Raw genomic sequence first — 26,105 nt, 5'->3', positions numbered from 1 at the left:
AGCTAGAGTTATATTAATTAGAGAGCCAGTAAAATACTTTTGTACTTTTTATAATGCTTTATAATGTAAAACGTTTACGAAACGTTAGATTAGGTGGTGCAATATATTGAATAAACACACATCGATAAGCATATTATAACGTATGTCATGACACGATTTATTTGACAGCGCATAACAATTTTGCTTTTATAACTTTATTCATTTACTTTCCAGTTGGTATGCACATTTCTGTTTTAACGATGATTACAGTATTTTAGATCAATCTGCATTGAAAAGGTTGATCAGTTTAATTAAATCGAACTACTTAAAAGAATTGAACAATTAAAGTTTAATAATCTCACTAAATAATTAGCGTGCAGTAGAAATGATCTTTAAGTATGTTTGGAACATTCTCTTCTCTATGATGATTTCGCGAGAAAGAAGGAAATTGGGGAATCCGCTGATGCAAGTCCGATGAGCTAACCGTCCAAAAAAGTCAGTCACATAATAATTAAAAAAAAAAAGTTTTCCTTTTTTATTTCTTAAACTTGTCGACTAGCACATTTTGCGTTTTGCTGCGAGAAATCAGCGTTACGTGATGGAAATCTGTTGTTGAATCCAGGATAAGTATTTAGCTACGTCAACGTAGACGACGTACTTCCCGACATCGCACGAATTATTATGTCGCAAAAAGAACGATAGGACGCCGCGCAAGTGATAACGGCTTGTGGAATTATCGAAAAGCACCAGCCCGCTCCCGGTGTCACCGAAGCAAGGACCGATCTCGCTTAGCAAACCGGCGCAAAAGGTGCGCTCCGAGGTGTAAGCGATGAAATTTTGATCACTCCGAAGACAGGTCTCCTGCAATTTGCGCAACAAAGTCAGACCTTCATCATTCGCACAATTCTACAACAACGTAGAATCCGTCAACGTTTCCGTTAGCATCTCGCTATCATGCGGAGTTGTGTTATGGCAAGAGCGTTCACGAAAGTTTGAAGACGCATTTTTACCTCGTGATTGATCGTGTCCATCGACTTCCAAACAATTGGCATATTCGTTAATTTTAACTTAAAGCATGCAATGACCCTGAGAAATCCGTTTGTCATGAATTTATGCAACAAATGATAATTTCACAATAGCATATAACTGTAGCTGTATAAACTGTATAACAACTGCATATAACTGTATAAGCTGTATAAACAGCTGAAATGGAATATCGTGCGCCATCATTAATAATGTAAAAATTTTTGAGCATTTTCTTTCCGCGATATAAATATCAGACTTGTCAACAAGGTACCCTACGTTTTGTTTCCTCGCTTGAAATTGAAATTTAATTCTTATATTGATTGATCAATAAAAAGCGAAAATCCAGCTCTCTCTCGAAGGTGCTTACCTGACTTACTATCGGCACTCTCAGCGTTCGTAATTTGGTGAGTGTCCAGTCGTCTAAGCTCCATCCCACGATATATCCTGTCCTATCGACAACATTTTCAAGATTGGTTGAACCGGACCACAGACAAATAGGTTTGATAAAAGGGCTGAATTCGACGCGCGACCTGAGAGTCAAAATCGCCAGATCGGAATCGCGCGTGGCTGTGTGCGCAAAATCGGGATGGATCTTATAGCTCGCGACCTTACGTTTCACGGTCGTCATCGAACGGATAGGCAGGTAAATCCCAAATTGCCCCAAGACCACCTCCAATATATTGTGATCTATGGTATCGTTGTTAGTGTTGGTCAACTTCAAACAAAGTGCCGCTGTAAAAAGAAAATATGCCTGAAATTCAATTTCTAATAATTTGCCCTCTTTATCCAGAGACATCCTGTAAACCTTTTCCGTATTGTATCATGTATGTGATACTCTCAAATGAAATTAAATATCTTAAATTAATATTGCAGAAAATAATCATGTGTATATATAAAATATTTATAATAACAGCGCGCATGCAGGACTTTTTATAAATATCTCAAGACATTCTGGATCTTGAGAACGTATTGTGCTATTTAGTAGGTAATTATCCCAGATACTTCATCGCGCATTGCCTAATTACATTCAGATGAATTGTGAATATCTATAGAAGCCTATTTTATTATGCAATATAAATAGATAAAAATAAAAATCTAGCTATAAAGATTCAAGGAAGCAGATATAGATTAGAAGTTTACATGGTTCGATATATGGAGCGAGTATTTGAAATATATATTGAATTTTTTTTATCACCGTACCTGTTAAAATATGTGTGTCTGTCAGAATGGAACCAATACACCGAAATGTGTATACATTCCTATCAATAAAAAGTCCAGCCACCCACGGCCACTGGCCTGGTAACGTTTCCTCACCGTTGGAGATCAGACTATTTGTGCTTTCGGTGTAGTAGCTGGTGATACCGCATTCGTCGTTGTTATTCTTATTGCTATTTGTATTGTGTTCTTGGCTTGAATTACCCAAGACTGGATACGATATATTTTTGGCAATCTCATCAGAAGTAGTGGCAATAGTGGGTTTAGAATGTTTCGAATGATTTAGAAGATCGGTGCTCGGATTAACTTCACGGTAGCGGGTGTATTTTCTATGCAGAATATTCTGCGTATGCGGCTGGTGCACAATATGCCCCAATTCGATAAATCTGACATTTCGATTTGACCCTGAAACGAAACGTAACATCTCTTAAATCGCACGTTCTTTAAGAGTAAAAAAAGAATTTTACTTTCTTCTCCAAGGAAAGAAATATATTCCAAACACAATGAACGATCGTGAGATATCTTATTTATATAAATATAGCAAACGTTGTGTGTGATCGAAAGAAAATTTCGATTTGTTTTAATGATTTCGAGTTGTTTTAATGAATTTTATCTTCCTGTTTATTTCCGCTACATTAGTTGAAAATTATATACATAGCCAGATACGAGTAAAAATTAACTCATGTGACTCGAAAGAATGGATGACTGCAGTGGTTCTTGCTTCCATTTGTTCGAATATATGTGACATGTATATTGCATTTCAAGCAAATACGGTACTCACCTTCGAAACCCTGACAATATTGTAGATTGTTAAACCATATTCCGGATATCGATATCTGATAATCCAACGTTGACAATAACGGCTTATTTTCGACCCGGGGAAAATAAATATGATACAACAAAGGTCTGCCTTGTTGAACAGCTTGAACGGACTTACTTACCGACTGTGCCAATTCCAAATCAATGCCATTTGCCAGTTCTGTCTGGAAGGCAACGGATATAATTAAGCTTTTCTAATAAGTGGATAAATAACTAAGGATTCTCGATAATAAAATTAACACGTATAAAATAAAAAGGTATAAGGCTTTGAGAATACAACGCAAGACTACAATAATTCGAAGTTTTTAACGTTATTTTTAATTACTAATAAGATACGTAATTTGAAATCGGATGTTTTGGATCTGTCTTGAGCCGTTAACGATTTAAAGAAATAGAATTACTTTTTGACTTAAGAGAGTACGCGTTGAAGTAACCAAAGTATAATTTCCAAATGTTTTTTTATTTATGTAGTTTATTTGCTGCATATATTGAAATATATGAAGTATAGTTTTTCAATGTATTTAGATGTTAACAAAACAAAATAAAAAATATAGTTTTTTTCGCAGATTAAAACAGAATGGTTAAGAAATAATTTAAAAAATTTACTTTAAATTTTTATCTAATTTGTCGTGTGTTAATTCTATTTACATAATAAATAGAAATAATAGCTTATCTCAAAGTAAAAAGTGGGCTTTGAGAGTACAACAAGGTTAACAGTACGTTAATTATAACAATTTTTAATTTCTAATAGGGTAAACAATTATGAATCTGACATTTTCGATCATATTACGAACTATGATCATTAATCAAATGTCACTTACGCTATTTTTAGATCACCTAACCTGGGAATATTGTAGAACGTGAGATTATCTTGATTTAATTTTTGTCGCATCGTTATTTAAAGAACTAATTGCAGAAACTATATTTTTTGATTAGATATAAACTCTATTGTAAAACGGTTTAGTTCAAAGTACCAAACATTATTAAAAATCGCCTGTATCAATGCCCACATCTTATACGTATAAATTTCTTTTTTACATTAATAATAATAATTAAAGGAATGCTTACTGGCAGAGATGATGCATTTAAGAGTACTTTTAAACGAAATTCAGTACTTTCTGGCTCAGGTGAAATTTTAAACTGTCCAAATATATCGTGTGTTTTAGGATCGATAATGTATGTAAAGTATTCCGGGCATGGAGTTTCACCATGTACCATGGTCCAGAGTAGCAGCAACGCGATTAAGATAAAAATCTTGACCATCTTATGAGGCTCTGCTACAAAACTAACAAAATACATCGTTTCTATAAGTGCACTTAATTTTTACGAAATGTTTTTATTATTTGACACAATTTCGAAAAAATTGTCATTGATCAAAGTGATGAACATTAGCATCATGGATTTTTGCTATCCAGAGAGAAGTTTATTAATCGTTACGAAAAGAACTAAAAAAAATTAATAGGAATATAATATCCGGAAAACTGATAGATCATAGATCAGATAAACTTGAACGTAATGAATAGAATATTATGTATATGTATATGATAAATTCATCCAAATGTAATGTAATTCAGTCCATATGACAAATGTATTTGACGAACAGGATAATATTCCCACTATAGTCTCTTGTTAAAATTGCAATTATTTTAATTTCTATAATACAAAAGTTATGAATCTTTTTACATTCTTGCGTTTGCAATTTTTCAAGCGCTGTAACATTAAGAAATTTAATAGATATTAAAACGCTATCGATACGTACCCTTGAAAGGAAGTTCGACACTTCACTTATGTCTAATACATTACATGGAGGTCAGCGCAGATAATATTTTCGTTTTTATAACTTTATTTATAACTTCCAGTTGATACAAGCATTTCTGTTTTAACAACAATTACGATATTTCAGCTTAATCTGCGTTCAAAAGGTTGATCAGTCTAATCAAATCCAATCTTGTACGAAAGAATTAAACGATTCAAATTTAATAATCTCGCTGAACAACTCACTTTCAGCAGAAATAAGAACTTTTTATGTAAAATTATTCGAGAAAAAGAAATTATATTACGTAATTTATGTTGAGACTGAATGAAATGAGAAATGCTTGAATTGTTTCTATTGATAAACAGAGAGTGGTGGATATTAATAACATATAAAATAAAGATATTGAATATATGTATTCAGTCAAGTAGATAATAAAACTAAAAATTTTAATGGTAGACCTTTATCTCAAACTCTACAGCGTCTCTGTTGGAAAACCCACTAGGTCAGACAGATATCGGCTTTGAACGACAAACAGATAATTTATTTAAACATACGCAAATCGTACAATAGGTCTCACGAATCAAAATATCTCGCGCACATTCTTCATGCACATATTCATCTTGCACCTTGATTATTCAGTAATAGTGGTACCCGTTGTAGCAGGTATAATCATCACTTTATTTAACGAATTTCAAACTCTGATGAGAATCAACGCGACTCTCACGTATAACTGTCTGCCTTCACTTTATTATTCCGCTTTATTACAACTCCTTACTGTCGATATCAGTATTGTTTATTTTTGTTTCTGTTGTCAGAGTACGGTACTGCCATTTTTTATCAATCGCTAGAATATACTTCAGGCGTTTTGAGTTGTACTTCAATGTCTCCTCGTTTACGTATTCTTACTTACCTATTTATTTATTATTTATTTATACATATTTTTTTCTGACACTTATTTCTTTGAGATACTCTTGCGAAGAATTCTAAAGTACTTCTTAATATTTTAAAACGAATTTAACGCCACAGTGACTTGTTCTGGATATTCAGTATGGTAATTCTTAATTGGAATTAAGTTCCTGTTGTTTCACTAATTCTTCATAAGACTAATTAAATCTCTATCGACACGCTTTAAAACACGTTTATAGATTTCATGTTGAAGACGCAATCGATTGATGCAGCAGTGGAAGTGAAAGTCATGAATCAAGTTATGTCATTTACTTTAAAAGGCAGCACGTAAATCATCCTAGAAGAACGCAATAAAAAAAATAGAAGACAAGTGTGCCTCGAGCATCTTCTTCTTTTGGATGATTTCACGAGAAGGAATAAAATTAGGGAATCCGCAGATGTATAATATGTCCGATGAGTTAGCTGTCAGAGAAATCATTGTCACGTAATAATTTTTTTATCTTTCTTTTTTCTCTTTTACACGGAGAGAATTTTTCGTTATATTTTACCCTTAAATTCACAACAAACTCGGGACAACTTGACAACCAAGGAATTTTTAAAATATACAAATTGCAAACAACGTAATAAAAATTACCAAGCATATGGATAATTTTTGAAAAATATATTTAAGTAAAACTAATCAAACATATTTTTTATTTTATTGTAATAGACATTAATAATTTTTATTATGGTTATAGATATTAATCAGAATAGCTCGCATAAAATTCTTCGTAATATATGTTGTCTCACAACTGCAATGATTTTCAGTGTAAATTCTGAGAGGAAAATATCTTTGTGTATTTCCCAAACTTATCATCAAGTACGCATTTTGCGGCGAGAGGCCAGTGTTACGTGACGGAAATTTGTTACGGAAATCTGTCGTTGAATCCACTGTAAGTACTTAGCCACGTCAACGTAGATGGCGTGCTTACTGAAATCGCACAAATCAGAGTTATATTGTCGCAAAAAGAACGTCGAAAGGACGCCGCGCAAGTGATAACGGCCTGTGGAATTATCGAAAAGCACCAGCCCGCTCCCGTCGTCACCGTAGCAAGGACCGCTCTCGCCTAGCAAACCGGCGCAAAAGGTGCGCTCCGAGGTGAGATTGTGGAAAACCTGGCGACTCCGGAGACAGGTCTCCTGTAATTTGCGCAACAAAGTCGGATCTTTATCACTCGCACAATTTCACGACAACGCGAAATCCGTCAACGTTTTCTGCTAGCATCTCGCTATTGTGCGGAGTTGTGTTATGACAAGACAAGAGTGTTCACGAAAATTTGAAGACGCATTTTTACCTCGTGATCGACGATCACGCCCATCAACTTCCAAACAATTGGCATATTCGTTAATTTTAACTTAAGGCATACAATGACAAATCCATTTGTCATGAATTTGGGAACAAATAATAATTCTATGATAGCACATAACTGTGTAAACGTAACTGTATAAACGTAAAGAAACTAATTGGAACACTGTGCGCTATCATTAATGATCTAAAAATCCTTAAGCATTTTCCTTTTGCGATATAAATATCGGATTTGTTATCAAGGTATCCCACGTTTGGAACGTTTTGTTTTTAGAAAATCTTGCTTGGAAATGGAACTTAATTCGTATATTGATTGATCTATAAAAAGCGAAAATCCGGCCCTCTCGAAGCTGCTTACCTGACTCACTATTGGTACCCTCAGCATCCGTGGTTCGGAGATTAGTATACGACCACTCGGCTCGTTTATGACCCATCCCACGACATATCCTGTTCTATCGACGACATTTTGTAGATCGGTTGAACCGGACCACAGGCAAATAGATTTGATGAAAGGGCTGAATTCGACTGGCGTCTCGAGAATCAAAATCGCCAGATCGGAATCGCTCGCGTCCATGTTTGCGTGCGCAAAATTGGGGTGGATCTTGTAGCTCGCGACCTTCCGATTCACGGTTCCCACTATCCTATTATTAAGACCGCGTCGGCGGAGTTTAAATTGTCCCAAAGCCACCTTCAATACGTTGGGGTCTATGATATCGTTTTTAGTGCTGCTTAATTGCAAACATTTTGCCGCTACAAAAAGAAAATATATACGTGAAATACAATTTTTAATAATATCTGCACTCTTTATCCAGTGACATTCTGTATACTTTTCCCGTATTATATATCATATATATGATACCCTCAAATTAAGTTAAATATAAAATTAATATTACAGAAAATTATAATTAATATTACAGATATTTATAACACAGCATGCCGCGGATATGGGTACGAACCGGCGCGACACCTCCACGTTGCCCTCTCCTAGATTTTCAAGGTCCGAGGGGATCCGGACCTTGAAAATCTAGGAGAGGGCGCGCATGCAGAACTTCCTAAATATTTCAAGACATTCTGAATGTATTAAGGATGATGATCTTGAGAACGTATTGTGCTATTTGAGTAATTATCTCAGATACTAGCTTCATTACGCATTCCCCGATTATCTTCAGATGGATTGTGAATGTCTAATGGAATCCTATTTTATTATGCAATATAAATAGATAAAGATAAGAATCTTGCTATAAAAATTCAAGGAAGCAGATGTAGATAAGAAGTTCATATGGTTCGATATATATATTAGAAATATTCGAAGAGTATTAGAAATATTTATTTTTTTTATTAGCATACCTGTTAGAATATGTCTAGTTGTCAAAATGGAACCACCACACAGGAATCCATATTCACCAACCAAGAGTGCAGCCACCCACGGCCATTGGCCTGGTAATGCGTATTCACCGTTAGGAATCAGACTATTTGTGCTATCGGTATAGTAGCTAGTGATACCGCATTTGTCGTTGTTATTATTATTATTATTATTATTATTGTTATTTCTATTAGTATTGCGTTCTTGGGTTATCCTAGTTGTACTACGTACTATGGTATAAACTAGGTGCGGCAGCAACACGATTAAAATAAAAATCTTAATCATTTTGTATAAAGCTCTGTTACAAAACTAACAAATTACAGTATGATTTCTGAACCGGTTGTAGCGGGTATAATCATCACTTTATTTAGCGAATTTTAACTCTGATAAGAATCAATGTAATACTCTCGTATAACTGTCTGCCTTCACTTTATTCCTTCCGCTTTATTACATTTTCTTACTGTCGATATCAGTATTGTTTATTTTCGCATCTTTTATCAGTAACATACTGCCACTTCTTATCAATTGCCAGAATGTATGTACTTTAGGCGTTCTGAGTTATACATCGATATCTCCTCGTTTACGTATTCTTGCTTATTTATATATTATTTATTTGTATTTATTTTTTCCTGACACTTATTTCTTTGAATCTCTTTTGCAAAGAATTCTAATGTACTTCTTAATATTTTAAAACGGAGTTTTACGCGGCGATTGACTCCAGATATTTAATATGCTAATTCTTGAAATTACGTTCTTACGTTCCCCAAATCTTTATAAAACTGATGATCAGTTCTCTATCGATATGCTTCGAAACATAGATTTCATGTTGAATACGTATTTGAATAGTGCAGTAGTAAGGTACCGAGAGTCAAAGACTTGGATGATTTCGCGGGAAGGAACAAAATTGGGGAATCCACTGATGCAAGTCTGTTAACTTAGCTACACAAAACGTGACTGTCACGTAAGAATTTATTTAAATTTGTCTCTTTTCTTTTTTTTAAACTTGTCGTCTAGCACATTTTGCGTTTTGCGGCGAGAGACCAGCGTTACGTGATGGAAATCTGTTGTCGAATCCAGGGTAAGTATTTAGCCACGTCCACGTAGACGGAGTATTTGCTGAAATTGCACAAATAAGATGAATGCCGATCAATGAATTCCGACAGGACGCCGCGCAAGTGATAACGGCCCGTGGAATTGTTGAAAAGCACCAGCCCGCTCCCGCCGTCACCGTAGCAAGGACCGCTCTCGCCTAAAGAATCGCTCTCGCCTGGCAAACCGCCGCAGAAAGTACGGTCCGAGTAGGTGACACCGCCGAACCTCAGATCAATCCGGCGACAGTCCTCCTGCAATTTGCGCAACAAAGTCGGATCTTCATCATTCGTACAATTCTACGATGACAACGCGGAATCCGTCAACGTTTTCTGTTAGCATCTCGCTATTGTGCGGAATTGTGTTATGGCAAGAGTGTACACGTAAATTCGAAGACGTATTTTTACCTCGTGATCGACGATCGCACTCATCGACTTCCAAACAATTGGCATATTCGTTAATTTTAACTTAAGGCATGCATTGACAAATCCATTTGTCATAAATTTATGCAACAAATAATAATTTTACAATAGCATATAACTATGTAAACGTAGCGAAATATAATTGTATAAATGTAATAGTGAAACTAATAAATACATAGAATATCGTGTATGGCATTAACGATGTAAAAATCTTTAAGCATTTTCCTTTTGCGATATAAATATCGGATTTGTTATCAAGCAGAGGTATCCTACGTTTGGAACGTTTTGTTTTTAGAAAATCTCGCTTGGAAATGGAACTTAATTAGTATATTGATTGATCAATGAAAAGTGAAAATCTGGCTCTCTCAAAGGTGCTTACCTGACTCACTATCGGCATCCTCAGCATCCGTGGTTCGGAGACTAGTACATCAGAAATTGTCTCGTTGGAGGCCCATCCCACGACATATCCTGTTCTATCGACGACATTTTCAATACATGCGTGAAATACAATTTCTAATAATATCTGCACTCTTTATCCAGTGACATTCTGTATACTTTTCCCGTATTATATATCATATATGTGATACTCTCAAGTTCAATTAAATATCTGAAATTAATATATTACAGAAAATAATCATGTATACACATGAAATATTTATAATAACACAGCGCCCATGAAAAACTTCCTATAAATATTTCAAGACATTCTGGATGTATTAAGGATGATTTTGAGAACGTATTGTGTATGTGCTGTTTAGGTAATTATCTCAGATATTTCGTTGCGCGCATTCCTATTTTAGGCATATAAATCCTATTTTATTATGCAATATAAATAGGTAAAAATAAGAATCTTGCTATAAAAATTTAAGGAAGCAGATTTAGATAAGAAATGTAAGTATATGGTTTAATGTGCGGAGAGTATTAGAAATATCGATTTTTTTTTATTAGCATACCTGTTAGAATATGTCTGTTTGTCAAAATGGAACCAGTACACTCAAATTTATTATCTACGCTGATTGCAACCACCCACGGCCACTGGCCTGGTAATGCATATTCACCGTTGGGAATCAGACTATTTGTGCTATCGGTGTAGTAGCTAGTGATACCGCATTCGTCGTTGTTATTATTGTTATTGGTATTGCGTTCTGGGATTATCTCAGTTGTACTACGTACTATGGTATAAACTAGGTCCGGCAGCAACACGCTCAAAATAGAAATCTTAATCATCTTGTGTGAGGCTCTATTACAAAACTAACAAAATACGGTATAATTTCTAAGTGTACTTAATTTTTATGTAAAACTATTCAAAGGAAAAAGAAAATATATTACGTAGATCCATGTTGAGACTGAATGAGATAAGGAATGCTCAAATTGTTTCTATTGATAAACAGAGAGTTGTGGATGTTAATAACGAGCGATGTAACATATAAAATAAAGATAGTGAATATATGTATTCAGTCAAGTAGATAACAAAACTGAAAATTTTAATGGTGCACCTAACTTTATCACAAACTCGACAGCTCTCTGTTGGAAAACCCATTGGGTTTCATCAGAGAGATATCAGCTCTGTACGGTAAACAGATAATTTATTTAAATATACGCAAACCCCAGCCACAAATCTCACAATTTGACTTACATGTTTCGGAAGAATTGCTAGTTACGTTTCCATTCGATAACATTTAAAAAGAAACTATTCCATATCGGCCCACGAATCGGAATATCTCGCACATTCTACAAGTACATATTTATCTTGCACCTTGATTATTCAATCATTGTGAGACCGGCCGTGGAGATGTCGCGCCCCCCATTATAGCGGGTATAATCGTCGCTTTATTTAACGAATTTCAAACTTTGATCAGAGTCAGCGCGACTCTCGCGTATAACTGTCTGCCTTTACTTTATTATTCCGCTTTATTATATCTCCTTACTGGCGATATCGGTATTGTTTATTATTTTCGCTTCTTTTATCAGAATACCATACTGCCATTTCTTATCAATGGTTGGAATATGCCTTCATGCGTTTCGAGTTATATTTCGATACCTCCTTTACGTATCCTTATTTATTTATTTTGTATTTATTCGTACTTTTTTCTGACATTTATTTTTTTGAGACACTTTTGTGAAGTATTCTAAAATGCTTCTTGATGGTACAAGACGGAAATGAACGCTACGGTGCAGAATATTCAGCATGCTAATCCTTAGAATTACGCTCGTATTCACCGAATTTTCATGAGACTAACCAGTTCTCTATTAAAACGCTTCGAAACACGTTTATATCTTTGAAGACGCGTTCAAGGTGATCACAATTTGAGTCATGTCTTTAATTTATAAGATAGCACGCAAATCATCCTAGATGAACGCAATGAAGAAAATAGAAGATAAGTCTGATGAGTTAGCTACCCAAAACGTCGCTGTTACGTAAGAATGTATTTAAATTTGTCTCTTTTCTCTTTTTTTTAAACTTGTCGTCTAGCACATTTTGCATTGTGCGGCGAGAAACTAGAGTTACGTGATGGAAATCTGTTGTTGAATCCAGGGTAAGTATTTAGCCACGTCAACGTAGACGGTGTACTTGCTGACAATGCACGAATAAGATGAATGCCGATCAATGAATTCCGACAGGACGCCGCGCAAGTGATAACGGCCCGTGGAATTGTTGAAAAGCACCAGCTCGCTCCCGCCGTCACCGTAGCAAGGACCGCTCTCGCCTAAAAATCGCTCTCGCCTGGCAAACCGCCGCAGAAAGTACGGTCCGAGTAGGTGACACCGCCGAACCTCAGATCAATCCGGCGACAGTCCTCCTGCAATTTGCGCAACAAAGTCGGATCTTCATCATTCGTACAATTCTACGATGACAACGCGGAATCCGTCAACGTTTTCTGTTAGCATCTCGCTATTGTGCGGAATTGTGTTATGGCAAGAGTGTACACGTAAATTCGAAGACGTATTTTTACCTCGTGATCGACGATCGCGCTCATCGACTTTCAAACAATTGGCGTATTCGTTAATTTTAACTTAAGGCATGCAATGACAAATCCATTCGTCATGAATTTATGCAACAAATAATAATTTTATAATAGTACATAACTGTGTAAACGTAGCGAAACGTAACTGTATAAACTAATAAATGAAATATTGTGCATGACATTAACAATTTAACAATTTTTAAGCATATTCTGCGATATAAATGTCGGATTTGTTATTAACAAGGTACCCCACGTTTGGAACGTTTTGCTTTTAGAAAACCTTGCTTGGAATTGGAACTTAATTCATATATTGATTTATCAATGAAAACGAAAATCCGGCTCTCTCGAAGGTGCTTACCTGATTCATTATCGGTATCCTCAGCATCCGTGGTTCGGAGACTAGCATTTGACTAAATATGTACTCCTTTAAGGCCCATCCCACGACATATCCTGTTCTATCGACGACATTTTCAAGATCGGTTGAATCGGACCACAGGCAAATAGGCCTGATGAAAGGACTGAACTTGACTGGCGTCCTGAGAATCAAAATCGCCAGATCGGAGTCACCGCTATCCCCGTCATTATCGGGATGGAAATTGTAGCTCGCGACCTTCCGATTCACGGTTCCCACTACCCTTCTACCGCGGAGATTAAATTGTCCCAAAGCCACCTTTATGATAAACCGGTTTTTAACGTATAAATTGAAACAATTCGCCGCTATAAAAAGAAAATACATGCATGAAATACAACTTCTAATAATATCTGCACTCTTTATCCAGTGACATTCTGTATACTTTTCCCGTATTATATATCATATATGTGATACTCTCAAGTTAAATTAAATATCTGAAATTAATATTTTACAAAAAATAATCATGTATACATATGAAATATTTATAATAACACAGCGCGCATGAAAAACTACCTATAAATATTTCAAGACATTCTGGATGTATTAAGGATGATCTTGCGAACGTATTGTGTGTGTGCTGTTTAAGTAATTATCTCAGATACTTCATTGCGCACAATCCTCGATTATCTTGAGATTAATTGTGGCTATAAATCCTATTTTATTATGCAATATAAATAGGTAAAGATAAGAATCTCGCTATAAAAATTTAAGAAAGCAGATTTAGATAAGAAATGTAGGTATATGGTTCAATGTGCGGAGAGTATTAGAAATATCAAATTTTTCTTTATTAGCATACCTGTTAGAATATGTCTGTTTGTCAAAATGGAACCAGTACACTCAAATCTACTTTTATTATTTACGTTGAGTGCAACCACCCACGGCCACTGGCCTGGTAATGCATATTCACCGTTGGGAATCAGACTATTTGTGCTATCGGTGTAGTAGCTAGTGATACCGCATTCGTCGTTGTTAATATTATTATTGCTATTAGTATTGCGTTCTTGGGATATCCCAGTTGTACCACGTACTATGGTATAAACTAGGTGCGGCAGCAACACGATTAAAATATAAATCTTAATCATCTTGTATAAAGCTCTGTTACAAAACTAACAAATTACAGTATGATTTCTGAACCTGTTGTAGCGGGTATAATCGTCACTTTATTTAACGAATTTCAAACTTTGATCAGAGTCAGCGCGACTCTCGCGTATAACTGTCTGCCTTTACTTTATTATTTCGCTTTATTACATCTCCTTACTGTCGATATCAGTGATTGATAAAAAATGGCAGTATCGTACTCTGATAACAGAAACGAAGGATCCAGATAACAAGATACTTCCACGGTAATGGTACGGTGAATATACGTCATACTTCACGTATCAGTATGATGATCATCGGTACTGCCATTTTTTATCAGATCGCTAGAATGTACTTCAGGCGTTTTGAGTTGTACTTCAATATCTTCTCGTTTACGTATTCTTACTTATTTATTTACAATATTACTTATTCATACATATTTTTTCTGACACTTATTTCTTTGAGACACTCTTGCGAAGCATTCTAAAGTACTTCTTTTAATATTTTAAAACGAATTTAACGCATCAGTAACTGGTTCTGGATATTCAGTATGGTAATTCTTGGAATTACGTTCCTACTGTTTCATTAATTCTTCATAAGACTAATTCTCTATCGACACGCTTTGAAACACGTTTATAGATTTCATTTTAAAGACGCATATTTGATTGATGCAGCAGTGGAAGTAAAAGTAATCATGAATCAAGCCATGTCATTTACTTTAAAAGGCAGCATGCAAATTATCCTATATGAACGCAATGAAAAAAATAAAAGACCAAGTGTGCCTCGAGCATCTTCTTCTCTTGGATAATTTTGCGAGAAAATTGGGGAATCCACTGAGGCAAGTCTGATGAGTTAGCTACCCAAAACGTCACTGTCAAGTAAGAATTTATTTAAATTCGTCTTTTTTCTCTCTTATTTTTTAAACTTGTCGTCTAGCACATTTTGCGTTTTGCGGCGAGAGACCAGCGTTTTACATAGTGGAAATCAGTTCATCAATCCAGGATAAGTATTGAGCCACGTCAACATAGACGCTGTACTTAGAGCCATTGCACGTAGAACCTAAATTGTGATAAAGGAATTCCGACATGACGCCGCGCAAGTGATAACGACCCGTGGAATTGTTGAAAAGCACCAGCCCGCTCCCGTGGTCACCGTAGCAAGGACCGCTCTCGCCTAGCAAACCGGCGCAAAAGGTGCGCTCCGAGGTGTAAGTGTGGAAAACCTGTTGATTCCGGAGGCAGGTCACCTGTAATTTGAATGCGCCATCATTAAGCAATGTAAAAATTTTTAAGCATTTTCTTTTCACGAAATAAATATCGGATTTGTTGTCGACAAGGTATCCTACATTTGGAACGCTTTGTTTCTAAAACCTCGCTTGGAATTGGAATTTAATTAGTATATTGATCGATGAAAAGTGAAAATCCGGCTCTCTCGAAGGTGCAATGCTTACCTGATTTACTATCGGTATCCTCAGCATTCGTGGTTCGGGGACTAGTATATCACGAAAATTTGACTCGTTAAAGGCCCATCCCACGACAAATCCTGTTCTATCGACGACATTTTCAAGATCGGTTAAACCGGACCATAGGCAAATAGGTCTAATGAAAGGACTGAACTCGACTGGCGTCCTAAGAATCAAAATTGCCAGATCGGAATCGTACGTTATATACTTGACCTTCCGATTCACGGTTCCCATTATATAATTATGACCGTTTTTAAATCGGCGGAGTTTAAATTGTCCCAAAGCCACCTTCAGGTTGTGGGGAATAATACTGAATTTTTTATGGTTGGTATTTTTAGCGCCGCCAATTCCATGCGTTTGCAAACAAGTGCTCCCTATAAAAAGAAAATAGGTACGTGAAATACAATTTCTAATAATCCGCACTCTTTATTCAGATACATTCTGTAAACCTTTCCGTATTATTATATGTGAGTATCATATATGTGATACTCTCAAGTGAAATTAAATATCTGAAATTAATATTATAGAAAATAATCATGTAGGTACGTATATGAAATATTTATAATAACACAGCGCGTATGAAGAACTTCCTATAAATATTTCAAGACATTTTGGATGTATTAAGGATGATCTTGAGAGCGTATTGTGTGTGTTATTTATGTATTTAGATCTGTTCGTTTTCGCTGCACTTCCGAACTAGTGCAGCATAGTGCAATAAGTTAGAATAAAACAAATATATTTTCTTTCATTTTAACTTATTGTACTAGTTCAGAAGTGCAGCGAAAACGAACAGGTCAATTATCTCAGATACTTCATTGCGCATGCCCCAATTATTTTCAGATAAATTGTGTAAATTTATGGGATCCTATTATATTATGCAATATAAATAGATAAAGATAAAGAATCTTACTATAAAAATTTAAGGAAGCAGGTACAGATAAGAAGTTCATATAATTCAATATAAGGAGAGTATTAGAAATATTTAATTTTTTTTATTAGCATACCTGTTAGAATATGTCTGTTTGTCAAAACGGAACCAGAACACAGGAATAATCCATACTCAGGAAGGTAATACATCATTGACGTGAAGTCTATGATGACTACAGCCACCCACGGCCACTGGCCTGGTAATGCGTATTCACCGTTGGCAATTAGACTATTTGTGCTATCGGTGTAGTAGCTAGTGATACCGCATTTGTAATTGTTATTATTATTATTATTGCTATTAGTATTGCTTTCTTGGATTATCTCAGTTGTACCACGTACTATGGTATAAACTAGGTGCGGCAGCAACACAATTAAAATAGAAATCTTAATCATCTTGTGTGAGGATCTGTTACAAAACTAACAAAATACAGTATGATTTCTGAACCAGTTGAAGCGGGTATAATTATCACTGTATTTAACGAATTTCAAACTCCGATGAGAATCAACGCGACTCTCTCGTACAACTGTCTGCCTTCACTTTATTCCGCTTTATTACTTCTCCTTACTGTCGATATCAGTATTGCTTATTTTTGGGTCTTTTATCAGTAACATACTGCCACTTCTTATCAATTGCCAGAATGTATATACATTGATATCTCCTCATTTACGTATTCTTGCTTATTTATATATTATTTATTTGTATTTATTTTTTCTTAACACTTATTTCTTTGAATCTCTCTTGCAAAGGATTCTAATGTACTTCTTAATATTTTAAAACGGAGTTTTACGCGGTGACTGGCTCCAGATATTTAATATGCTAAACGTTCTTACATTCACTAAATCTTTATAAAACTGATGATCAGTTCTCTATCGATATGCTTCGAAACATAGATTTCATGTTGAAGACGCATTCGAATAGTGCAGTAGTATAAGGTACCGAGAGTCAAAGGGATCATGAGTCGAAACATGTCGTTTAGTTTATAAGGCAAGACGTTCCTAGATGAACATAATGAAGAAAATAGAAGATAAGTATGCCTGTATTATTTTCTTCTCTTGGATGATTTCGCGGGAAGGAACAAAATTGGGGAATCCGCTGATGCATGTCCCATGAGTTGACTGTCCGAAGAATCACTGTCATGTAATAATTTTTTTTAACTTTTCTTCTTCGTCTCTTATTTCTTAAACTTATTAACTAACACATTTTTGCGTTTTGCAGCGAGAAACTAGCGTTACGTGGTGGAAATCTGTTGTTGAATCCAGAGTGTATTGTTGGCCATATCAACGTAGTTAATGTACTTCCCAACACCGCACCAATCTCTATTTCGATGCAAATTGAACTGCGAAAGAATACCGCGCAACTGATAACGACCCGTGGAATTGTCGAAAAGCACCAGCCCGCTCCCGATGTCACCGTAGCAAGGATTAGTCTCGCCTGACAAACCGAGGGAGCCGATGTAGCCGCAGAAGGTGCCCTCCGTAAAAATGGTAAGTGAGCTGTGGTTGTCATGGCTTCGGAGACAGGTCTGTAATTTGCGCAACAAAATCGGATCTTCATCATTTGCTCAATTTGGTTCTCCAACGACAGCGCATCCGTTAATGTTTTTCGTTAACATCTCGAGATAGTACCGAATTATACGTTATGTCAAGAGCGTTCGAAAATTTAAAGGCGTATCTTTACTACGTGATCGACGATCGCGCTCATCAAACGCGACTTCCAAACAATTGGCATATTCGATAATTTTAACTTAAGGCATGCAATAACAAATCAATTTGTTATGAATTTATGCAACAAATAATAATTTTACAATAGCACATAACTGTGTAAACGTATAAGCGAAACGTAATTGTATAAACGTAGTGAAACTAATAAATGCATAGAATATGGCATTAATGATGTATAAATCTTTAAGCATTTTCCTTTTGCGATATAAATATCGGATTTGTTATCAAGGTATCCCACGTTTAGAACGTTTTGTTTTTAGAAAATCTTGCTTGGAAATGGAACTTAATTCGTATACTGATTGATCAATGAAAGCGAAAATCCGGCTCTCGAAGGTGCTTACCTGATTCACTATAGGCATCTTCAGCATCCGTGGTTCGGAGACTAGTACATCAGTAATTGTCTCGTTGGAGGCCCATCCCACGACATATCCTGTTCTATCGACGACATTTTCAATATCGGTTGAACCGGACCACAGGCAAATAGGTCTGATGAAAGGACTAAACTCGACTGGCATACTGAGAATCAAAATCGCCAGATCGGAGTCACCGGTGCGCCAGTTCGCATTGGGATGAATCTTGTAAGACTCGACCTTCCGATTCACGGTTCCCACTACCCTACTACCGTGCCGGAGGTTAAATTGTCCCAAAGCCACCTTCATGATATCGTTATATTTAGTGTTTAACTCCAAACATGTCGCCGCTATAAAAAGAAAATACATGCGTGAAATACACTTTCTAATAATATCTGTACTCTTTATCCAGTGACATTCTGTATACTTTTCCCGTATTATATATCATATATGTGATACTCTCAAGTTAAATTAAATATCTGAAATTAATATTTTACAGAAAATAATCATGTATACATATGAAATATTTATAATAACACAGCGAGCAGAAAAACTTCCTATAAATATTTCAAGACATTCTGGATGTATTAAGGATGATCTTAACAACGTATTGTGTGTGTGCTGTTCAGGTAATTATCTCAGATACTTCATTGCGCACATTCCCCGATTATCTTCAGATTAATTGTGGCTATGAATCCTATTTTATTATGTAATATAAATAGGTAAAGATAAGAATCTCGCTATAAAAATTTAAGGAAGCAGATTTAGATAAGAAATGTAGGTATATGGTTCAATGTGCGGAGAGTATTAGAAATATCGAATTTTTTAAATTAGCATACCTGTTAGAATATGTCTGTTTGTCAAAATGGAACCAGTACACTGAAATCTATATTTATTATTTAGGTTGAGTGGGCGGTTGAGTGCAACCACCCACGGCCACTGGCCTGGTAATGCATATTCACCGTTGGGAATCAGACTATTTGTGCTCTCAGTGTAGTAGCTAGTAATACCGCATTCGTTGTTGTTATTGGTATTGCGTTCTTGGATTGTCTCAGTTGTACTACGTACTATGGTATAAACTAGGTCCGGCAGCAACACGCTCAAGATAAAAATCTTAATCATCTTGTGTAAGGCTCTGTTACAAAACTAAAAAAATACGATATGATTTCTAAGTGTACTTAATTTTTACGAATTGTTCTTAATATCTGACACAATTTCGAAATAATTGCCATTAATTAAAATGATAAACGTTATAATATTATAACGTTTATCATTTTAATTAATGGTAATTATTTCGAAGTTGTGTCGCTAGCCATGAAGCCAATTACAATAGCTTCATAGATTTTTTCTATCCAGAGAGAAGCTTATTGATCGTTACAAAAAGAATTAATAATATTGTAAGTAAAAGAATTACTAAAAAAAATTAGTAGTTTTATTTCGAAGAAAACTTAAATCTACTACAAATCTATCGTGTAATTATATTAATTAATTATATATATGATCAACATACACATAATTAATATTTATATGTATATCCACTCCTCGTGCATTAAATTTTGATGTAATCTATTAGTTAGAGAAGATTTCGGTACATAGTACAATACGAAATGATTTATTTCCATTCATAACAAGTAAATCAGGAAAACTGATAGATCATAGATGAGATAAGCTCAAAAGTAATGAATAGAATATTATGTACGTAATAAATTCAGCATCCAAATAAAACGTAATACAGTTAGTGTGTCTTATAACAGATATATTTGACGAACAGGAGAACTACTCTAGCCTCTTGTTAAAATAAAAATTATTTTATTTTCTAAAAAGTGTTACGAATTTTTCTGTATTATATTAAGTTTGCAATTTTTCAAGTTTTCAGCGCGCAACATTAAGAATTTTAATAGATGTGGGAATGCTATCGATACAAACTGTCGAAAGAAGAAGCTTCACATATGTCTAATACGTCATATGGAGGTCAGCGGAGATAACAGTTTCGTTTTTGTAACTTTTTATTTACTTTCCAGTTGGTACGAACATTTCTGTTTTAACAACGATTACGATATTTCAGATTAATCTGCGTTCGATAGGGGTTGATTAGTCTAATTAAATCCAATCTTTTAAAAGAATTAAACGATTCAAATTTAATAATCTCGCTGAACAATTCACTTTGAGCAGAAATGATTTTTTTATGTAAAACTCTTTAGGAAAAGTAATTATATTACGTAGAACCATGTTGAAATAAGGAATGCTTAATTTGTATTCTATTGATAACCAGAGAGTTGTGGATGTTAATACCGAGCGATGTAACATATAAAATAAAGTTGAAATAAGGAATGCTTAATTTGTATTCAGTCAAGTAGATAATAAAACTGAAAATTTTAATGGTGCACCTAACTTTATCACAAACTCGACAGCTCTCTGTTGGAAAACCTATTAGGTTTCATCAGAGAGATATCAGCTCTGTACGGTATAAATAAATAATTTATTTAAATATACGCAAACCCCAGCCACAAATCTCACAATTGGACTTACATGTTTCGGAAGAATTGTTAGTTACGTTTCCATTCGATAACATTTAAAAAGAAACTATTTTATATCGGTCCACGAATCGGAATATCTCGCACATTCTACAAGTACATATTTATCTTGCACCTTAATTATTCAATCATTGTGAGACCGGTTATAGCGAGTATAATCGTCACTTTATTTAACGAATTTCAAACTTTGATGAGAGTCAGCGCAACTCTCACTTATAACTGTCTGCTTTTACTTTATTATTCCGCTTTTTTATCTTCTTACTGGCGATATCGGTATTGTTTAATTTCGCTTCTTTTATCAGAGTACCCATACTGTGCCATTTCTTATCAATAGTTAGAATATGCCTTCATGCGTTTCGAGTTATATTTCGATACCTCCTTTACGTATTTATATTTATTTATTTTGTATTTATTCGCACTGTTTTTCTGACATTTATTTTTTTGAGACACTTTTGTGAAGTATTCTAAAATGCTTCTTGACGGTACAAGACGGAAATGAACGCTACGGTGCAGGATATTCAGCATGCTAATCCTTGGAATTACGCTCGTATTCACCGAATCTTCATGAGACTAACCAGTTCTCTATTAAAACGCTTCGAAACACGTTTATGTCTTTGAAGACGCGTTCAAATAAAGTAATATTGGAGTATCGGGAGTCAAGGTAATCACAATTTTAGTCATGTCTTTAATTTATAAGACAGCACGCAAATCATCGTAGATGAACGCAATGAAGAAAATAGAAGATAAATATGCCTGGATTATTTTTTTTTCTTGGATGATTTTGCGAGAAGGAAGAAAATTGAGGAATCCGCTGATGCAAGTCTGATGAGTTAGCTACCCAAAACGTCACTGTCACGTAAGAATTTATTTAAATTTGTCTTTTTTCTCTTTTTTAAACTTGTCGTCTAGCACATTTTGCGTTTTGCGGCGAGAGACCAGCGTTTTATGTAGTGGAAATCTGTTCTTCAATCCAGGATAAGTATTGTGCCACGTCAACATAGACGCTGTACTTCAAGTTAATAGACGTAATATGAAATATATCGTCATAGAATTCCGACTTGACGCCGAGCAAGTGATAACGACCCGTGGAATTGTTGAAAAGCACCAGCCCGCTTCCGACGCTTCCGTAGGCATCGTAGCAAGGACCGCTCTCGCCTAGGCAACCAGCGCAGAAAGTATTACGGTTCGATAAATCGTAGAACTCCGCGGCTATCTGGTCACTCCAGAGTCTCGTGCAGGTCTCCTGCAATTTGCGCAACAAAGTCGGATCTTCATTATTCGTACAATTCTACGACGATAACATGGAATCCTACAATGTCTTTTGTTAGCATTTCGCTATTGTGCGAAATTGTGTTATGGCAAGAGTGTTCATGTTAATTCGAAGACGCATTTTTACCTCGTGATCGACGATCGCGCTCATCGACTTTCAAACAATTGGCGTATTCGTTAATTTTAACTTAAGGCATGCAATGACAAATCCATTCGTCATGAATTTATGCAACAAATAATAATTTTATAATAGTACATAACTGTGTAAACGTAGCGAAACGTAACTGTATAAACTAATAAATGAAATATTGTGCATAATAATACAGCGCGCATGAAAAACTTCCTATAAATATTTCAAGACATTCTAGATGTATTAAAGATGATCTTGAGAACATATTGTGTGTGTGCTGTTTAGGTAATTATGTCAGATACTTAATTGCGCGCATTCCCCGATTATCTTTAGATTAATTGCGGCTATAAATTCTATTTTATTATGCAATATAAATAAGTAAAGATAAGAATCTCGCTATAAAAATTTTAAAAAGCAGATTTAGATAAGAAATGTAGGTATATAGTTCAATGTGCGGAGAGTACTAGAAATATCGATTTTTTTTTATTAGCATACCTGTTAGAATATGTCTGTTTGTCAAAATGGAACCAGCACACTGAAATCCAAATTGATTATCTAGGTTGAGTGCAACCACCCACGGCCACTGGCCTGGTAATGCGTATTCACCGTTGGCAATCAGATTATTTGTGCTATCGGTGTAGTAGCTAGTGATACCGCATTCGTCGTTTTTATAGGTATTGCGTTCTCGGATTGTCTCAGTTGTACTACGTACTATCAATATAGTATAAACTAGGTGCGGCAGCAACACGCTCGAAATAAAAATCTTAATCATCTTGTGTAAGGCTCCGTTACAAAACTAACAAAATAGGATATGATTTTTAAGTGTACTTATTTTTTTACGAATTGTTCTTAATATCTGACACAATTTTGAAATAATTGTCATTAATTAAAATGATAAACGTTATAATATTATAACGTTTATCATTTTAATTAATGGCAATTATTTCGAAATTGTGTCGCTAGCCATGAAGCTAATTACAATAGCTTCATGATTTTTTCTATCCAGAGAGAAGCTTATTGATAGTTACGAAAAGAATTAATAATACTGTAAGTAAAAGAATTACTAAAAAAAATTAGTAATTTTATTTCGAAGAAAACTTAAAACTACTACAAATCTATCGTGTAATTATATTAACTAATTATATATATGATCAACATACACATAATTAATATTTATATGTATATCCACTCCTCGTGCATTAAATTTTGATGTAATCTATTAGTTAGAGAAGATTTCGGTACATAGTACAAAATGATTTATTTCCATTCATAACAAGTAAATCAGGAAAACTGATAGATCATAGATGAGATAAGCTCAAAAGTAATGAATAGAATATTATGTACGTAATAAGTTCAGCATCCAAATAAAACGTAACACAGTTAGTGTGTCTTATAACAGATATATTTGACAAAGAGGAGGACTACTCTAGCCTCTTGTTATAATTAAAAATTATTTTATTTTCAAAGAAGTGTTACGAATTTTTCTGTATTATATTACGTGTTGTGTATGTTCGAAGGAGGAGTGGAGGTGTGTAGTGGTCACTCAGTAGACGTAGCACACAAATACTTTATTAGGCTTTGAGCCGGTCACACACGTCTGTCGTCTTCGCTCGCTTATTTCGTTCTGCCGTTTCGTATTGAATCCCGACCTTCGCGCGCCTTCGGTTCTACACGTGATCCGCTATCCGGGCTGATACAAACTGTTGAAAGGAGAAGCTTCACTTATGTCTAATACGTCATATGGAGGTCAGCGGAAATAACAGTTTCGCTTTTGTAACTTATTTACTTTAAAGTTGGTACGAACATTTCTGTTTTAACAACGATTACGATATTTCAGATTAATCTGCGTTCGATAGGGGTTGATCAGTCTAATTAAATCCAATCTTTTAAAAGAATTAAACGATTCAAATTTAATAATCACGCTGAACAATTCACTTTGAACAGAAATGATTTTTCCATGTAAAACTCTTTAGGAAAAAGTAATTATATTACGTAGAACCATGTTGAAATGAGGAATGCTTAATTTGTTTCTATTGATAACCAGAGAGTTGTGGATGTTAATACCGAGCGATGTAACATATAAAATAAAGATAGTGAATATATGTATTCAGCCAAGTAGATAATAAAACTGAAAATTTTAATGGTGCACCTAACTTTATCACAAACTCGACAGCTCTCTGTTGGAAAACCCATTGGGTTTCATCAGAGAGATATCAGCTCTGTACGGTAAACAGATAATTTATTTAAATATACGCAAACCCCAGCCACAAATCTCACAATTTGACTTACATGTTTCGGAAGAATTGCTAGTTACGTTTCCATTCGATAACATTTAAAAAGAAACTATTCCATATCGGCCCACGAATCGGAATATCTCGCACATTCTACAAGTACATATTCATCTTGCACTTTGATTGTTATTCAATAATTGTGGAACCGGTTATAGTGGGTATAATCGTCGCTTTATTTAACGAATTTCAAACTTTGATGAGAGTCAGCGCGACTCTCGCGTATAACTGTCTGCCTTTACTTTATTATTCCGCTTTATTATCATCTCCTTACTGGCGATATCAGTATTGTTTATTTTCGCTTCTTTTATCAGAGTACCATGCTGCCATTTCTTATCAATGGTTAGAATATGCCTTTATGCGTTATATTCGAGTTATATTTTGATACCTCCTTTACGTATTTTTATTTGTTTATTTTGTATTTATTCGTACTTTTTTCTGACATTTATTTCTTTGAGACATTTTTGCGAAGTATTCTAAAGTGCTTCTTAATGGTACAAGACGGTAATGAACGTTGCGGTGCCAGATATTCAGCATGCTAATCCTTGGAATTACGTTAGTTCTCACCGAATCTTCATGACTAATCAGTTCTCTATTAAAACGCTTCGAAACACGTTTATATGTAAATTATGTTATATCATAATTATAACGCGTATAATACTTTTAATTTTATATTAAGATAATATAAAATACTTTTGCATTTTTATATTAAAATTGTTTGCAAAGAGTTAAGTGTATACTTGAATACAGACGATTTGTACAAAGTAACAAAAAGAGTAAAATAATGAAAATAAAACTATATATTTTCCAACGCTCGCAGAATTTTGAAGGATAATTGTAATATCTTTTCTCTTTATACTCGACTCGAGTTTAACAAAATAATTCGTTCTAAACCTATTTCTTAAATCGCTGTAATGGGAAAAATTTTATTAACACTTTTTATTTGATTTTATTGCATAGTTGTAGTTTGATTGTATTTTACCGGAAAACGATAGGTAAAAAATTCTCCGAGAATTTATTAGATAGAATCATGCGATACAAATAGAAG

At 34.8% G+C, this 26,105-nt stretch overlaps 4 protein-coding genes across 6 annotated transcripts; all 4 read right to left on the bottom strand.

The window, feature by feature from the left end:
* Positions 1 to 125: 125 nt before the first annotated feature.
* LOC139773528 (serine protease gd) lies at positions 126 to 7,496 on the bottom strand. Of its 3 annotated transcripts, none has more exons than XM_071708027.1 (6): positions 7,405 to 7,496; positions 4,108 to 4,324; positions 3,002 to 3,203; positions 2,206 to 2,625; positions 1,373 to 1,737; positions 126 to 840 (listed from the first exon to the last, which is right to left on the bottom strand). In XM_071708027.1, the coding sequence occupies exons 2-6, from the start codon at positions 4,300 to 4,302 to the stop codon at positions 571 to 573; spliced, it is 1,452 nt and encodes a 483-aa protein (XP_071564128.1). In that variant the 5' UTR covers positions 4,303 to 4,324; positions 7,405 to 7,496; the 3' UTR covers positions 126 to 570. The 3 variants fall into 3 exon arrangements, with proteins under 3 accessions (XP_071564128.1, XP_071564127.1, XP_071564126.1); XM_071708026.1 differs by lacking the exon at positions 7,405 to 7,496 and adding an exon at positions 4,799 to 6,554; XM_071708025.1 differs by lacking the exon at positions 7,405 to 7,496 and having other exon boundaries at positions 4,108 to 6,554.
* Positions 7,497 to 8,814: 1,318 nt separating this feature from the next.
* LOC139773529 (serine protease gd-like) lies at positions 8,815 to 17,979 on the bottom strand. Its single transcript, XM_071708028.1, has 8 exons — positions 16,842 to 17,979; positions 15,826 to 16,211; positions 14,095 to 15,621; positions 11,557 to 13,422; positions 11,250 to 11,297; positions 10,874 to 11,171; positions 10,300 to 10,527; positions 8,815 to 9,752 (listed from the first exon to the last, which is right to left on the bottom strand). The coding sequence occupies exons 1-3, from the start codon at positions 17,155 to 17,157 to the stop codon at positions 15,346 to 15,348; spliced, it is 978 nt and encodes a 325-aa protein (XP_071564129.1). The 5' UTR covers positions 17,158 to 17,979; the 3' UTR covers positions 8,815 to 9,752; positions 10,300 to 10,527; positions 10,874 to 11,171; positions 11,250 to 11,297; positions 11,557 to 13,422; positions 14,095 to 15,345.
* LOC139773530 (serine protease gd-like) lies at positions 17,907 to 21,499 on the bottom strand. The gene is made up of 4 exons (XM_071708029.1): positions 21,366 to 21,499; positions 19,676 to 19,982; positions 18,828 to 19,186; positions 17,907 to 18,287 (listed from the first exon to the last, which is right to left on the bottom strand). Exons 2-4 carry the CDS (start codon positions 19,956 to 19,958, stop codon positions 17,994 to 17,996), a joined length of 936 nt encoding a protein of 311 aa, XP_071564130.1. The 5' UTR covers positions 19,959 to 19,982; positions 21,366 to 21,499; the 3' UTR covers positions 17,907 to 17,993.
* A 719-nt stretch (positions 21,500 to 22,218) lies between these two features.
* Positions 22,219 to 25,316, bottom strand: LOC139773506 (uncharacterized). Its single transcript, XM_071707967.1, has 4 exons — positions 25,059 to 25,316; positions 23,265 to 23,565; positions 22,925 to 22,932; positions 22,219 to 22,658 (listed from the first exon to the last, which is right to left on the bottom strand). The coding sequence occupies exons 2-4, from the start codon at positions 23,539 to 23,541 to the stop codon at positions 22,314 to 22,316; spliced, it is 630 nt and encodes a 209-aa protein (XP_071564068.1). The 5' UTR covers positions 23,542 to 23,565; positions 25,059 to 25,316; the 3' UTR covers positions 22,219 to 22,313.
* Between the last annotated feature and the right edge of the window lie 789 nt (positions 25,317 to 26,105).

This window comes from Temnothorax nylanderi, unplaced genomic scaffold (assembly GCF_030848795.1).
Source record: "Temnothorax nylanderi isolate EJ_2023f unplaced genomic scaffold, tnyl_v1.0 TNYL_tig0063_pilon, whole genome shotgun sequence".
In the NCBI taxonomy this organism is placed as follows: domain Eukaryota; kingdom Metazoa; phylum Arthropoda; class Insecta; order Hymenoptera; family Formicidae; genus Temnothorax; species Temnothorax nylanderi.
The sequence above is the reverse complement of the archived record's forward strand: the minus strand, read 5'-3'. Positions and strand labels throughout refer to the sequence as shown.